Below are 16,354 nucleotides of genomic sequence, written 5' to 3' on the forward strand. Positions count from 1 at the left end.
TTTATTTTGTGGGGCTGCTTACTTCCGCTTATTATTGTTATGGGATGTGACGTCAGTTCCGGCCGCCAACACCAGCAGCACTTTTTCGCGGTAAAATGAAATGAGCGTCTGGTGTTTTATTCTGCCATCTAACGTAAGGATAGCTGCTTTAACTTGTATTAAAAATCGCATACTAAAGTCAAGTTGATATTTATCGTTGCTATGAAGTGAGAGCAAAGCTAACGAAAGCTACCAAGGTATCATCAACATATTGGACATTGTATCCCCTCCATTACTACACAATCTAGTAAATATTCAGCACAAAACCATGGCTGTAGTGACCGGAGAAAGCCTCAAATCAGAGCTGGAAATGTTCGACATAGCCTGCCAAGATGACACAATCCTCGACAAGAGTAAGTAGCTAATACATGCTTATTGTTTTCCTTTTATAATAAATAGCGTCGCCTATAGCAGCTAAGAATAACAATAACCACCCAAATAGTCAACATTGTATAATGTTACACAGTGTTAACGTGATATTTAACATGTCTGTTTGCTGTGCTCTAATGGAAAATAAGAACCTTAACTCTATGCTGATCTTTACTTATGTACTTCTTTTGCTACTTTATACCACACTACATTTTGAAAACAGATATGACGCTTTTTTTTTTACTTAATTTAATTTATTTGACAGCTTTAGTTACTTGTTAGTTTGCAGTCAGATTATATATACAGACTATAAAGCAACTGATAAATATTGATAGACATCAGCTCCATCTTTACCACCTGCAGTAATAAATTATAATCCGGTAATATAATGTAAATGTTTATGTTTCAAGTCATTTTGCATAATGGCTAATTTACCTTGTGTACTTAAAGCATATTTTAATACTAATACTCTTGTACTTTACTGTAAGATTTTGATTGCTTGACTTTTATTTGTACTTGCAGTATTTCAGCATTTACATGTATGATTTAAATGTGCTTAATTCAAAGTGATTGTGGACTGTATTTGAAGTCATCTTAATTGCTACATCGTTTTTGACCTGCCCTCCTTCCTATCCCTCCTCTCTCCTCAGTGGTGGAGCAGTGCATTTGCAACAGGATACAGGCAGATGAGATGGTGCTAGAGTGGGTGGCCTACAGCACAACCAAAAATGGACTAAAACTCACCACCGACACCCTGGAGTATTTTGAACATGAGGTAAGGATGACATAAATTAATTTGTCTTTTTGTCAGGGATGTTGTGAGTGGTTGTTGTTTACTTAAACATGGCCCTTTCTCGGTCAAAACACTGTCCCCACTCTCAGACAGGGCACCGAATGTTGTTTTCATACCCAGTTCATTTTCTTGGCAGGTGTTGAACAAGAAGAATAAATCCAAACAAAGCTTCAAAAAAGAAGAAACTCACAACAGAACCAGAGACATCCACTCGCTGCAGGACTTGTATCCTTCACAGTGAACTCGAGAAAAAGAGCCTTGAATAAAACGTATCTGTTGTCTGTCATGAGACATAATATTTATTAATATCGTACTTTTTTCAAAACACAGTAACTAAGAGCTTATGACCCTCAAAACATATTAGTTTATTAAGGCTTGCCAATAAAGAATTTCACAGTCCTTAACATTATTTGTTCAGAATCAAAGCTGAGGAAGAGGAGGAGAACCTACTGGACGCTTACTCTACCCCTGCTAAGGTAAGCTGTAGCTTTTGATTACAGACTATTTTTCTTTTGAGGGATTTACATGTTCAGAACAAAATTATGATGTTGCAGGACCTTGCATTTAATATTTAAAAATGTATAGTACTGTTTATTTTTCATTGAATTTAATGAACATATCAGTTAGAAATAAAATTATTGAGGAAAAACCCAAATACTTCCAGCTCTACACTGAAGGTTTTCTGTGTCCCAGTGCCCGGTTCCTTCAAACTTTTCTAAGATATGAATTCAAAGTTCAAGAAAACTAAACGGAAAGATAAAACCCTTGAATGTGCGTGTGTGTGTATATAGGGCTCTCAGAAGCGAGCGCTGACCACTCCTGAGCACCCTCACTCTAAAAGAAGTGCAGCTCAGCTGACCAGCCCCGGCCTGCTGCTGTCTCCGGCCAGCTTTTCTCCCAGGTACCCAGCAACGAACGCACGCACACACGCACGCACACACACAGAAAGAAAGTTACTAGTAAACGGCTGAATAACACTTGACTGGTATCAAAATCGTTTTTATTTCAGATGAACCAAGGGGACAACCTCTCATTGTGTAGTGACATGATGATGTGTCAAAGTGGTGTCTACTATTACTTTGTTCATTGTATAAAAGTAATAATAAACGTATATGTCACTTTTCACACAAAACACAAACGGTAGTAAGTAGACCAAACATGCAGGATAAAGCATTTTATTCCAACTGACCTTTTTGTTTAATTTACAATTCATTGGCTTCTTTAACAATTGTTTAATGTGAATGCTTTGCGTAATGTTGTGGCCATGAAACAGAAAGCAAAAAGGTGTTTGAACTTTTCACTGAACCACTGGTTATGGTATCATGTAATGAACAACTTGTCAAGATAAACCATTTTGAACTGTGACTCTTACTTTCTTTCTTTGGAAGTTCAACACCGTCACAGAAGTACAGCCAGCGAGGAGCGAAAGGGGAGGTGGTGGTTTCTTTCGGGGTCGTGCAGGGGACCCGCTGGGCCGGCAGGAAGGAGTCAGGCGCCGGCGTCCAGCTGGAGCTCCTGGAGGGGCCCGAGGACTCGCTCCGCTGCAGCTACAAGTACATGTTCCAGAGGCTGCGAGACGTTCGAAACGGTGAGAGACACACACTTCAAAAGCATTAAAATCATAACAAATCATTTGGAGGAGAGAGTCCTATTATTTAAAATCTCGCACAACACTGGTTTTCATACATTTCTATTTTTAAAGAATTAAACAGTATACAGCCTGCTTTGATTATTATAAAAAATGTTCATGATTGTTTGAAGATCTTTGTTTCTATATCCCCCAGTGTTGACGGAGAAGATAGAGGAGCTGGGCGAGGGACTCAAGGTTCACTTCAACATCGAAGAGTTCTCCCCGGTCTCTCTGCCCGCTCAGGTACAGACGTGATACTGCTGGGAAAATCCTCCAAAACCATAGAAGCCTCAAACCCATGATTTCCATAAGTTTTGAAAACATCATGGATATCTTCAAGTTGTAATTTGATATTTTACTCTTTTTGAAACGATAAACAAATCAGCATCCAATTTGACTTAAAAGTATTGATGCTAAAACTTTGTACATTTAAATCTGCTGTTGAATATTTCTGAACATCAAGACAAATGTAAGTCATGGTTTGTGTCCCTGTAGGTAAACATGCTTATCTTGACTTCATATAAGATATATCGTCATGTGCACCACAATTGCTATTTTGCGCTTATTTGTATGATTTAAGTATTGCCTGTCTGCTCAGTTTGGTGTGTTTTCTACCCCCCCTCCTGCAGGACAGTATCACAGTGCTGGGTCAGGTCTGCTGTGACAGTAACGGCAAACTGAACGCTCACTCGGTTCTCCTGGAGGCGGGTCCGGAGCAAGGCGGGCAGCAAATACCTGTGGACCTATCAGAGCTCAAAAACTACTCCCTGTTTCCTGGTCAGGTGAGCAGACAGGAAGCTTCTTGTCCTTGAGGATCAAGCTACAGAAATATTTCTAGCAGGATTTAATGTGTCAGTTTTTATTCATATGTAGTTGTAGGGCTGTTCTGAATAGTTCGAAGCTTCATTCGTAGCATTTACATTTAAATTCTAAATACAAATATCAATGCTGCACAGCTTCTTTTTCTGCATGTCTATTCATTGTTCTTAAACCTGGTACTTCAGCACAGTGGCACATTAGGTTTGTCATTGTAATTACTTCAAGTCAAATTCTTATGAAAAAGGATGGATTTAATCAATAAAAATTCACAACATGTTTTTGTCGAATGGAATAGTTTTCATTTCATCTTTCAAAAACAACATTTTCATTGTGGTCACTGCTCTTCAAGACACACCTAACATGGTGGTCAAGCAGCCATCTAACGGCACCATACATTACATAAATGTTTCTACAATAACAAAACTATACTTTTGAATAGAAGCTTTGAATGTAAAGAAATGACATTTGTTACAACCTTAATATTCTGACATTGTAAGTCTCTAGACTAGAGTGCATTGTGTTGTGAGTGTGTATGATGGTGGCCTCCCCTTTTCCTCTGCACTGAAGTGTGTGTGCAGCAGGTTACACGGTCACCAAGAGCAACAGAGCATGCCAGGGACCTGGGCAGGAGACGATCCCAGCGTCCGACCGAGAACTCTGACAAAATATCAACAAATACCACAGAAGAATAAATAAACTCTATGTGCTGTGAATGAAACTCTGCTCTCTTTCCTCAGGTGGTAGTGATGGAGGGGATGAACACAACAGGAAGGAAACTGATGGCTTCCAAACTCTACGAGGTCAGCTACGAGTTATAAAAGTTTTTTTCTTAGTTCTGAAAGATAATGCCTTTTTAGAAATCAACTTTTAGTTTAAATAGAAATTCCAATGAACTGCTCATGAATTTCTAAATGTTTAGAACTGGGGCCTGTTTGATTTTCTTCTGTTAATACTCTTGTCTTTTTCAGGGAGTCCCTCTTCCTTTCCTCACTTCTGAGGTGAAAATGGAGATGAATGAAGGTAAGTGATGTTGGCTGTTAACATTTGTAACACTTTCTGTAATATCTGAAAGCCTTTAACTACTATACAGTATAAGGAGGGACTGTGCAGTCTGTTTATGTCAAAGTTAATTCTTTATTTTTTATGTCAGTTATTGCATATACACTCTTCCTCTCATGCGATTGCAGAGCCCTTGAATGTGCTGGTGGCATGCGGACCGTACACTCCCTCTGACAGCCTGACCTTTGACCCCCTGCTCGACCTCATCAACATCATTGTCAGGGACCGTCCTGATGTCTGCCTGCTGGTATAATCCCTTTCTTTAAATTGTATTTTCTGTGCTGCATCACAATCAGCAGTTCTTACACATGTAGGTGGCCAAACAAATAAATAGCATAAAATGTCATTATCTTTTCTTCTGTTACAGTTTAGTAGCTTACAGAAGCTGTTTCTTATATTTCAAATTCTCCCTCTCTTCTCCAGCTGGGCCCTTTTCTGGATTCCAAACATGAACAAATTGAGGTGCGTTCAACAGCGGACAGTTTGTATTTATATCCCAGAAACTTCTCTTGGGTCTGTTGTTTTGTATTCTGAAAATCCAGATTAACCTCCAACATATTAGTTGATTTTGTCCAGGACTTTAAATCATGTTGGTTGATAACTCGCTTGTGTGACCATCTTTACCCCCACCTGTGTGTGAAATAGAAAGCTCAGGTGACGGAGACGTTCGAGGCCATTTTCTCAAGATGTGTCGAAAGCATTGTGGACGGCACCCAAAGGTTTGTCATGTCTTTAAACTTCAAAGAGCGGCATTTCCTCCTGCAGGGGTTCAGACAGGTTCTTAACATTTTTGAAAAATGCTTAATTGTATTCTTAATCAGTTTTTATGGTTAGAAATCAGTGAGTTAATTTTAATACAATCTGGTGTTTCATCTACAGTTCTTTTCTTTTTCTCACTCGACTTTCATAGCTAGATAGGAGAATAGAGAGAAACATAGAGAGATAGAGAATTTTGAATGAACAAAATGCCTGAATTCTACTCTTAAAACTGCTTGGACCAACTCTTACAATATGCCCATATTAGAAAACCCAATAATAACAGATAATGTTTTTTTGTTTTCCTATCCAGTGTTGGCTGCCGCCTGGTGTTCGTGCCCTCCCAGAGAGACATCCACCATCACTTCATCTACCCTCAGCCTCCCTTCAGCCTGCCGAGCCTCAGCAAGGACCAGGCCCAGGTGAGACTCACAACCACCTGACTGTAGGATAGTACAAATAAATAAATGTTTATCACCAGGGAATGACATCTGCTCCTGCTCTTTGCTCTCTGCAGCGCGTCACCCTGGTCCCGGACCCCTGCACCCTGCTGATCGACGGGGTGACCTTCGGCCTGACCTCCACCGACATCCTGTTCCACATGGGCGCAGAGGAGATCAGCTGGTGAGTAGGACTTCTATATTTCACTTCAATTGAGCTCAGTTAAAATGTTATTTTAGGAGAAGCAATGTAATGTTTAGTATGTTTGTCAAGTTTTGTTACATTATTTACATGAATAGACCTCTTTACAGCCTCCTTTTTATAAACTTGAATTCCTAGGCGAGCTTTCTCTTATACCAGAAGCAGAAGTTAACTAGTATTTCTTTATGTATTTTTAATGAATGGCATTACTGTATGGTGTTGACATTCGAATGTGTTGTGTTGCAGTGGCACAGGAACAGACAGATTTTCCCGCATACTGAAACACATGCTGACCCAAAGGAGGTAGGAGACTTAAAACACTACATTTTATTTACTCTACTTTGAAGCTGCTGTAACATTAATAACCCCGTGGTTGTGTCTTGTCCTCCAGTTACTACCCGCTGTACCCGCCCGTGGAGGAGGTGAACATGGATTATGAGAAGTACCAGAGCTTCGGTCAGATGCCGCTGACCCCCGACGTCCTGGTTATTCCCTCGGAGCTGAGATACTTTGTCAAGGTACAGACTTCCTGTTCCTGTTCACCTCATCTATACAGACACTTTGCCCAGTTATTGGTTACATAAATGTCACCTAAATGATTGTCAATATGAAAATAAGTTAAACTTTTAGTTCAGTTTAATAAAACATTCAACAAGATTTTCAAGAAGTTCATTTTGTTAAGCCATGAGTCAAAGATTGTGTTTAAAACAAATGTTATCATCGTGTTAGCTTGGAGAAAAAATATATTTAAGGCAAAGCTTTTCATTTATTCATACATCGTCAAAATTAAGATATGTGCAGCTTTGAGGTCATATTTAAAAAAAAAAACAACATTATTAGTTATTGCAAATCTTTAAAGATGAATTAAAGAGATTTTGATTAGTTCACACAATATGTCTTTTTAAACCTCCTCTCCTCTTGTTTTCAGAACGTGGTCGGCTGTGTGTGTGTGAATCCTGGACGGCTGACCAAAGGCCAGGTGGGCGGGACCTACGGCCGGATGCTCATCCAGCGCAGCGCTGCGTCAGACGACGGGACGAGAGCGAGCCCCTGTCTGGCTGCTCAGGTGGTGAAAATCTAAAGTAAAATTAAGACTTTGAAAGAAAAGAGCTGACTGAACCAGGACCAGTTTGCAAGCAGCTTTAAATGCTGTGCTCTCCAGGCACGCTGATGGAAAATCTGCCTTAAAAAACAATCAAAAAACTGTGCTCATTGGGTTTATTTTTATACAACAAACATGTCTGGTTGGTGGTTTCATGACCGCTCAGACAGCCATAACGATCTCTTTTCAATAAATTATTGTCACTCTTTGTACTGTTTTGTAGTCTTTTGAATCTACTAATATTGCAGTTATATATATATATAGTATGTCTGTTTCTAAGGCTCCGAGTGGAGGAGGAAGAAACTTGCTAAAAAATCGTTTTCTTTAGTGGTCAACATAAACACTTTTAAGTATGTATATAAAGCAGTTTAATGTAATGCAGTTATGTTTGGGTATTGATACATTTAGATAACATCTATAATCAAACCTATAATAATAAACAGTACCAAAAGACCACATATTTGAATAAAGTTATTCACTATATAATACTCTAACACTTTACCCTGAGGTAGGCTTTTGTCTTTTATTCCTGAGTTTCAGAGGTTGTTACATTTATTCATAAAACTGGTCGAACTCATCAGAGTCACTCGGGTGATCCGACTTGGTTGATCTGTCCGGCTCAACTTGAAAAATCTCCACGTTGTCACAAATTGCTGGAAAAGAAACGGATAGTAATCTTCAAAAACAAACATTTATGGCAATATTGAATCCATCTTTAAATTATGAAAACTGACAATACTTGACCTTTTGGTTTCTCGGCAGCTTTCAGGTCCTTTTCTCTGAAAATACATTTTGAACAAGATAATGAGAGCAAATTGGTAAAGCTGTAGTTTCTGCTATCAGAAGTAAAAAGTAACTAAAAACGTAACTCACTCTTTCTCAGATTGATCTTGAGGCGCAAGTAGATTCTCGACATCGTCGTCACTGATCTCATCTTCAGAGGATCCTGTTTTGATCCCTTCCTCTTCCTTCTCCTCTTCTTCACTGTTCTCCTCAGGAATAACGTTCATCTTTTTAGATCTGAAAACAACAGATCATTTAAAGTCTACGTACTGTCATTTGTGATTAACACATGTCATTATTTAACCTTTTGCAGCCCTTCAAAAATACCAAAAGACACCTTTACCAAAAAGTATGCCATATGCTTTAAAACAGCCACAATCCATGAAGAAACAATACATTGTCGATAGTGATGCATTGTGGTTAAATATCCACCTGTTCTGCTGTGGTGAGATGATGCTGTCGTCTGAATCTCTTTCCTCCTCTGGTTCTCCTGCTTCGTCTCCTCTTTGCTCCTCTTCATCTGACTCTTCATCCTCCGTGTTCTCCTCTCCTCCTTCACTGTCATCCTCATCTTCATCTTGAGAAGATGTAGAAACCCTTTTTTGGTTCTCACCATCTTCAATCTGTAACATTTCAGACTTTTCTTCCTCAGGATCACCCTTCTCCTCTTCCTCATCCTCCGCCTCTTCCTCCGATCCCGTCTCCTCCTCTTTATCTGTAGTATTATTTTTTTCCGAAGCCACATTTTCATCATCATCATCCGCGTCTCTTTCCTCTTGCTCTTCATCTGTCTGGCTGTTCTCTTTTTCTTCAGTGCCACCACCATTTTCCTCTCCATCTCCACTTCCTGGTTCTTCCTCTTCCTTTCCCTCTACACTGCTTTGTTCAGAGCTGTTACTCTCCTGCTTTTCTATTTCATCTCCACCTCTGTTTTCAATCTTTACACTAACATGTCCTGATTCCTCCTCCCTCTGGGATCCAGACTCCTCTCCACAGCTCTCTGAATTATCCCCATGTCTTTGGTTACCTCCTTTTTCGATCCTGGCCTCCTCAATTAGACCCCCTAACTCCGCACTAGTGGACCGACTCTCCTCTCTGTGACTCCCTGAGTTTTCTCCCTGGCTCCCTTCCCCCGGCTTCTCAGCACTTGGTGATCCGACAGCGAGCCCCCCACCCCTCCTCTTCCTCCTACTCGTGCTGGATCTGCTTTTCTCTGATGAGGCGTCGCTTTCTGAGTGTTGAGCTGCTGTGGCTGCAGCAATGACAATTGCACTGGAACTCTCAGACGACCTAAAATTAAGAATGGATGAAAAATAAAATTGTAAAGAATAATATATGTAAGTTGATTTATATGGTAGGTAGAACATAAGTGGTTCATATAGTATCTCTGATTCTGATTCATCCTCTGGTTCATGAATGCCCCAAAGATTTTTGACATCTTTACTCAATTTTTGGCTTTTTTTATTGTAAAATTGCTGCATAGTTTGCTTCAAACCTGCGGCAAACTTTAAATGAAAGTGAAGGCCTCAGCTCTTTTCTGTGTATTGCAACTTATAACAAATACACATGTATAGGAAAGGGGTTGTTTTAGATGACTAAAGTTAGAACAGTCATTCAAATGTTGATCTGTTACTTGTGATTATGATAATATGTGCCTAGTAAAAATGTCCAGAGTCTCTATTAAGAGCTAGATTCTCTGAGAGACTATTATAAACAATATGACTTACTTGTGAGAGCTGCAGCTGTCCAAGGACGCTTTCTGTGATGTGCCTCTCTTCTTCTTCTCTCTGCTCCCCTGACTGGACTCCCTGCTGCTCTCGCTGCTCTCTGCAGGGCCACCATACAGACGAACTAAACGCAGCACGTCAACACACAATGAAAATGAATATCTGAGGGGAATTAACACATTTACTAAGGAAGAGCATAAGAAATAAAATCATTTTATTTTCCCACCTGGTTTAATGTCCAGCTCCTGGGAAAAATGACTGCTCCTGCCTCCACTCCCTCCTTCTCTCTTTGAGCTTGGTGCTAGGCTTGTGTCTACCTCCTCCTCTGTCACCTTTATCTCAGGAGGGGGTTCCTCCCTGTAGAGCGGACCCCACAGAGCCTCGGAGCATGCAGAGATCCCAGCCGCACCAGCAGCCAAAGGCCAGGGGGGTCCGGGCTGCAGGGGGGCCCAGCCTGGTGCATCTTGCCTGGAGTGATGATAGCCGGGTGGGGAGTCGAGGTGTTGATGATGGTATGGGTCAGGATGTTGGGGGAAAGATGGAGGGACGTGAGAGTAACCCTGAGGTTGATGTTGGGCTCTGATGGGAAACCTAGCTCTCTGGAATTGAGTGGGGGGCTGCCAGGAAGTTTGTATGTAGGGGAGACGAGGGGAGCCATGTTGGTTGTAGTCCATGTGGAGGTTTTGGCTGTAGTGGTTTGGAGGTGCAGCCATTTGCTGTGACATTGATGTAGGGCCTGGAACAAAGATAGACATTAGATAGGAGTCTGTGTGTGTCTAGATCTAGAACAACCCTTTAAAACTAAAGAAGTGAGTAAAGAGGACAAACCTTTTGAATTAAAAGGTCGATCTGCTGAGGATTTTGACACCCGTTCCTCTCTGTTCTTGAGACATGACCTTAAGTACTCCTCCATGCTCTGTAAAAGACAGTGGTGGAAGAAGTATTTAGAATTTTTACTTAATTAAAAGTGCTAATTCCACACTGCAAGAACACTGCACTACAAGTAAATGTATGTAGATGGTAAGCATTAAGGTACGTGTGCATTACTTAAGCACAAGTTAATTAAGTAAACAAGTTAATGTTCTCAGTTTTATTGCATCAATTCAAAATACAGAACCAGTGTATTGGTTGGACACAAACTGCATCGTGTGAATCTCTCGTACCTGTCTCTGAGCAGACTGTGTTTTCCTCTCGAGCTGCTGCTGCCAGCGAGGGTAACTCTCCTCCAGGTACCGCTCGTACTCCATCTGAAGGAGTCAAAGGTCAAGAAGAGGATTCAGCACCAACGCTTCACAGAGAGGCAGGGGTGAAGTACAAATGGGAAGTTTGTTTAATGTGTGTGCACCCGAATAGTTGTCATGTCAGCAGTGAGTGTTATCATCTCTCTCAGTGTGTCCTGGGCTTCATCAAACTGCTGCAGTAGCTGCCTGTTGTTTTGTTGAGCGTTGAGCTCTCTCTCCTTCAACTCCTGCCAGCGCTCCTGCAGGTGGCTGCATGAAACAAACACACACACAGATTAACATGATTAACACCCACATACACAATGATGAATAGCATTTTGCTGCCTTTTGTTTATGCACTGCTTTGGCTGATTCTGAGGAGTTGAAAAGTCTGTATTGAATAGCATTGGCCTGTTGACACTTAGGTAAAAATAGTGGATCATAATGCAGCATCGTACTAACTGGTGTCACACACACTTTTCTACCCTCACACACAACATCTTTAAAAATCAAAAACATTACCCAAACTACATTATGTACTCCCTCTTTTGTACCACACTGTAAAAACCCATATAGAAGTCCAATTGTATTTGGGGAGTTTCTGTTTTTAATGATTTTGAAGAGAAAGTCTAACAACTGCGATTACTTCTTTGATAACTTCTTCCTGAATTCATAATCAAGGAGCTTACCTCCTTTTTAGCATCTGCTCTCTTTGGTTTGTGAAAGTGTCCGTCAGGTGCCTTAGAGGCAGTGATTTCTTCTTCGATGCAGCCATGACTGCAGGCTTTCAGTGGATACAGAGATTATCAGGGATTAAGGTCTCCTCTTTGGGGGGGAGGGATCAGAGACATGCTGCCAATAAACACATGGGGTTAATCTGCAGTGAGAGCTTTCTTTTTTCTTTTTTGCAAAATAATAAAAAAAAATAACAAGCATGACAATATGATAACATGATGAAGTGAAAATAAAAACAATTTACAGAAATTACAAGAAAAGTAAATATCACTTTTAAATCTCTTTAGTTTTTTTTTTACATAATATATTGTGTGTACAATTTTGAATGAAACCTATTTAGAGGAGCACACGATTGTCCACCCATGGCCATGGGACGTGTGACATACACAAGCGGAACCACAGTGCGTTGTTTCAATGCGGATGTATTTTCATGTAGCACCTGTCGGGAGCGTTCCGTCGAGTAGCTGAGATTGCGGTAGTGAGGGAGTTAATAGAGACTGAGAGTCGGACATTTCAACTCTTTCATACATGAATATGTCTGAAAGTTATATAAAGTGTTGATGATATCATGCGGTTAATGTCATTTTAAACACAAAGCTATTGGAGCGGTTATTAGCCTTTATAAGCTAACAAACGGTTACTAGAGTGCGCCTGTCAAACCGCTCCCCGCCCTGTGAGCTGTCACATCACGGAGAGCTGGACCGGCAGGAAACATGACCAGTTTAGCCAGTAAAGTTTTCGGCAGGGTCGACAGGGTGTGCCGCCACCTCCCAGTGTTCCTCAACACCTTCCTGGTGTTCTCCATCACCGGGGAGGTGAGCTACTTGGTGCTGGTGGAGGCGGACCAGCAGAAGACGGTGTGGTCCGGCTGGTGGAAGGCGGTCCACCTGCTGGCTCAGTACTTCATGCTCGGGAACATCTGCTGGAACGCCCTGCTCTTCCTCCAGACCAGCCCCAGCATCAGGGGGGTGTTCCTGGGGGGAGATGGCATGGGTCAGGGGTGGAGGTGAGGAGTGGAGGGGTTACATAAGGAAATAATGGGGTTTTATTTGGAATTCTTCATACAGCCTTGGTTTGAGGATTCACAGTAAACTATATAAAGCCTCCTTGTTTACATATTTCTGTTTACTTGTGGTGTCTGTTGCTCTTACTTTGGCTAGACCCTATTTACTCCATATACAATGATATTTAGAATACAATTATTATTTTATAGTTTAATTATCATTTGACAATTTTGTCTTTTTCATAATTTGATAGAATAGAGGAGAGAATAATGTGATCCCCACTGTCCGACTTCCACCATTAGGAGAGTTATATTTAGCTTTTTTACAGGTGTAAAGATTGATTTGTTCCACAGTTTTCTTTTGGCCCAAAGCAATGCTTTTTCTAGATAATAAACACTCACAATAGGTTGAGCTTGGTATATTTCCATTATTAGGAAAATGGTGAATTATCATCACGAGTGAGTTGGAAAAACTGTCCATCATGGCAGAGAAGCAAACAACTGAATTTTATTATACAGTACTAGTTATGCAAAAACGAACAGACGCACTCAATGTTTGAGTTTTTTTCAAATTTGCATATCCTCCCACATCATCCCCGTCTGATGATCACAGTCTCTTTGTTTTAATGAGATTAACAAAACAGTATTTTAGAGCCAAAGGAGCATTTCTCATCATAAATAAATGTATTTTTGTTCTTGTTTTTCACACAGGTACTGTTATACATGTGAGACACACACTCCTCCTCGCTGCTCCCACTGCTACGACTGCAAAGTGTGTGTGCTGCGGCGGGATCACCACTGTGTCTTTTTTGGCCAGTGCGTGGGCTTCCGTAACTACCGCTACTTCCTGAGCTGCTTGTTATTTATGTGGTCTGGGCTCCTGTACGCCACTCTGATGAATGCAGAGGTCTTCATTGTCATATTGAAGGAGGGTGTGACATTGCATAGTGTCATGCTGCTGCTCATACCCTGGATAATGCTGGTGTCAGGTAGGAGCTGGTTTTGCCACTTTCGGTCTGTTTGTAGGAAGGATAATTGCAGGTTGATCCCCACAACTCTCTGTGTATAATAATGCTGCAAGGGGTTGTAAATGTAACCACATGTATTTCATGTACAATATTAACCTAAGCTTGTATTTATATCACTGGCTTTCTTTTAATCAGTTCTGCTGCTGTCCCTTCTCTTCCCAGGTCAGGTGTCACCAGGTGCCTTTGCCTTCGCATTCATCGCCGACACATGCGTGGTGGGCTTCCTGCTGGTGTCCGCCTTCTTCTTCTTCCACCTAATCCTGATGTTTCGGGGACAGACCACCAGGGAATGGTACTCGACCCGCCGACCTTACAACCTCGGAGTCCTGGGTAACCTACGTCACTGTCTGGGCGTTCGGTGGTACCTCTGCTGGCTCTGCCCTCTCATCCCATCACCTCTCCCCGGAGACGGGATACACTTCCAGCTCACAGGATCGCTGGAGCCCAGCCGTTAACAGCTGAAAGTCTGAATATGAACAGGCCGTGTGTCTTTGCTTTAGTGGTGATAGTTAATGTAATCGGGAGCAGCAGCTGTAACGAAGAACACCTCAGTTCACGGAGAGGTAGCTTGGGATGGGAAGAAGCCAGAGCAGTGTGGTGGTTTAAGATGTGACTGGGTATATCTGTCTACCGATATTTTCTCCGTAGCCTTTACCTGTGCGGAGACAAGGAAATGATGGGCCTACTTCAGAAGGGTACATTGACCTCCATTTAAAGGTATTCTGTATATTAACACAGAAATTAGCAGTGTTCCTCTGGAATACTGAGCACTGAAGATGTATCAGAACAACTCTGAAATGAGAATGTATTTAATTGATTGAGTTACATATATAGGTTTAAATTCTTGTTTACAAGCACTTGCGACAGCTGACTACAACCTTTGGGTAGTCACTTAAATCTGCCTTTTTCGTACTGTTTTTTTTAATATAAATCTGAAGGTAATAATCAGTTTGGCGTTGATGCTGACAAGTCCAATAGGATTCTAAATCTTCTGTTCGTTAGCAGATGTGATTTTGTTTTCCACTAATCGACAGCCACTCCTGAGCTCCAGCTGATGTATTACACTGGGCTCTTTACTGGTTTTTGTTGCATTAAGTAAGACATAAAGAGCACTGAGGGGGGGTGGGGTTCACAATGAAGGAAAACATTTGTAAGAAAACAGTCAATAGAAATTGCACATAACATAAAATCTAGTAGGAATAAATCGAATAAACTGAATTTTTCAGTCCTGTATCTGAGCCTGTGGCCCAGTCCTTACTACATATTAATTGAAAGAAAATATATAATTATTTTTGTTATTAACACTATGTACTCAAAACCTGCTTTGATTTTCCATTTAGTATGGATTTGGGACACAGTTAACATTTCTCACAGCACTTGATGCCAACTGACTTTTGCTACGTCAGTACCATCTTTTTTCTCTCTCTTTTTTGCACTTTTGCTTTTGTTATTTTATTCCTACTCGCTGTAAATGGAAATAAAAATGACAAGCCTTTGTTCTGACAGGTAATCGCACTTGTCCTAAAAATTCTGCCAAATATTGTTTGTTTAGGTTTTGTTAATTGTTTGCTATTATATATATACAGTATGTCTGCCTATTTCTTTTTGTTGGCCATTTCATATGGGTCACACCCAATAAATTATTTCAAGGGAAGTACAGAGCCATGGACACTTTTTTTAATTGTATTATTATACGTTTGTTTTTTGTGTTGTAATAGCAAAATGTGGATTTGTGGGAAGTGTTTTCTGCAGTTTTCTAATAATTGTACACATGCATGCTTGAGTGAAAAAATAGCTCGCTTTTGCAACTTTTTCATTCATCAAATACTGAATTAATTAGAATACTGGTCAGGGTCTAATCCTGCACTTTATGTTAAATGTAAACAATAAAGCATAATTGTATCTAGTTTGACTAACAAAAAAGCTTTTCAAATGATTATAGTATGCTGCATAAAACACAAATTCTAGCATTACAAAATGCAAAGAATTCATAAAAAAGTTAGTGTTTTCTAATGGCTATGTATCTGATTGTAATTATACGTTTTAATGTAAAAAAAACTACAATAACAAAGCAAGTACAACAACTGAAAATTCTTCCCTTAGCAACAGTCACTGTCAGGTGCATGGTTACCAGCAACGTGTAGTCTTCGAATAACAACTCAGCTGGTGCAACTCTATTGTATTGGATTTACTCGCTAGTAAGGCATCATTTTTCCCCGTTTCTGAAGCAGATATCATTTTAAAACAACAGTAGTTTTAGCTGAATGTAGTATTATAGCAGTATGATAACTTTTGGTAAACTTGGTATCCTAGCTTGGAACGCTAGCTAGCTCAGAAATGTTGGCTAATGTTAGCTAGCTAAATCTGCTTTGAAAATATAAATAAATGGGTTCAACAGGTCCTGTAAAATGCTCCACGTAATTATCCTAGTCATATTTTATATGTATTTTACTTTAACACATGTGAAAATGTAGCCAGCTTTTAACAGTGGCATAAGGAAGTATGTTGCTTGGTAGCAATAACACAGTTAAGGCATGTTCTACAAGCTAGCAAATAAGTCCTGCGTTAGCATTATTACTTAAAACCTAATTTTGCAGAATGACTCATTTCAGACTTATACATAACTGTATTGTAATAATTGAGCAATTA

General features: G+C 40.4%; 2 protein-coding genes across 2 annotated transcripts; both read left to right on the forward strand.

The window, feature by feature from the left end:
- The first annotated feature begins 63 nt into the window (after positions 1 to 63).
- Positions 64 to 7,419, forward strand: pola2 (polymerase (DNA directed), alpha 2). Its single transcript, XM_034135947.1, has 18 exons — positions 64 to 392; positions 1,059 to 1,183; positions 1,338 to 1,426; positions 1,620 to 1,677; positions 1,993 to 2,102; positions 2,590 to 2,789; positions 2,986 to 3,074; positions 3,461 to 3,613; positions 4,388 to 4,450; positions 4,619 to 4,670; positions 4,838 to 4,956; positions 5,133 to 5,171; positions 5,355 to 5,428; positions 5,779 to 5,887; positions 5,983 to 6,089; positions 6,354 to 6,410; positions 6,499 to 6,625; positions 7,036 to 7,419. Exons 1-18 carry the CDS (start codon positions 308 to 310, stop codon positions 7,186 to 7,188), a joined length of 1,809 nt encoding a protein of 602 aa, XP_033991838.1. The 5' UTR covers positions 64 to 307; the 3' UTR covers positions 7,189 to 7,419.
- Positions 7,420 to 12,085: 4,666 nt separating this feature from the next.
- Positions 12,086 to 15,611, forward strand: zdhhc24 (zinc finger DHHC-type containing 24). The gene is made up of 3 exons (XM_034136941.1): positions 12,086 to 12,680; positions 13,389 to 13,666; positions 13,868 to 15,611. Exons 1-3 carry the CDS (start codon positions 12,388 to 12,390, stop codon positions 14,158 to 14,160), a joined length of 864 nt encoding a protein of 287 aa, XP_033992832.1. The 5' UTR covers positions 12,086 to 12,387; the 3' UTR covers positions 14,161 to 15,611.
- The last annotated feature ends 743 nt before the right edge of the window (positions 15,612 to 16,354 follow it).

This window comes from Trematomus bernacchii, unplaced genomic scaffold (assembly GCF_902827165.1).
Source record: "Trematomus bernacchii unplaced genomic scaffold, fTreBer1.1, whole genome shotgun sequence".
Taxonomy (NCBI): domain Eukaryota; kingdom Metazoa; phylum Chordata; class Actinopteri; order Perciformes; family Nototheniidae; genus Trematomus; species Trematomus bernacchii.

Excerpts from the sequence above, each read along its gene's own strand:
- pola2 (XM_034135947.1), top strand. The coding sequence starts at position 308 with ATGGCTGTAGTGACCGGAGAAAGCCTCAAATCAGAGCTGGAAATGTTC. Across the intron at positions 5,888-5,982 it reads TCAGCAAGGACCAGGCCCAG|CGCGTCACCCTGGTCCCGGA; the intron begins GTGAGACTCACA and ends TGCTCTCTGCAG. Across the intron at positions 6,626-7,035 it reads AGCTGAGATACTTTGTCAAG|AACGTGGTCGGCTGTGTGTG; the intron begins GTACAGACTTCC and ends TCTTGTTTTCAG.
- zdhhc24 (XM_034136941.1), top strand. The coding sequence starts at position 12,388 with ATGACCAGTTTAGCCAGTAAAGTTTTCGGCAGGGTCGACAGGGTGTGC. Across the intron at positions 12,681-13,388 it reads GGCATGGGTCAGGGGTGGAG|GTACTGTTATACATGTGAGA; the intron begins GTGAGGAGTGGA and ends TTTTTCACACAG. Across the intron at positions 13,667-13,867 it reads CTGGATAATGCTGGTGTCAG|GTCAGGTGTCACCAGGTGCC; the intron begins GTAGGAGCTGGT and ends TTCTCTTCCCAG.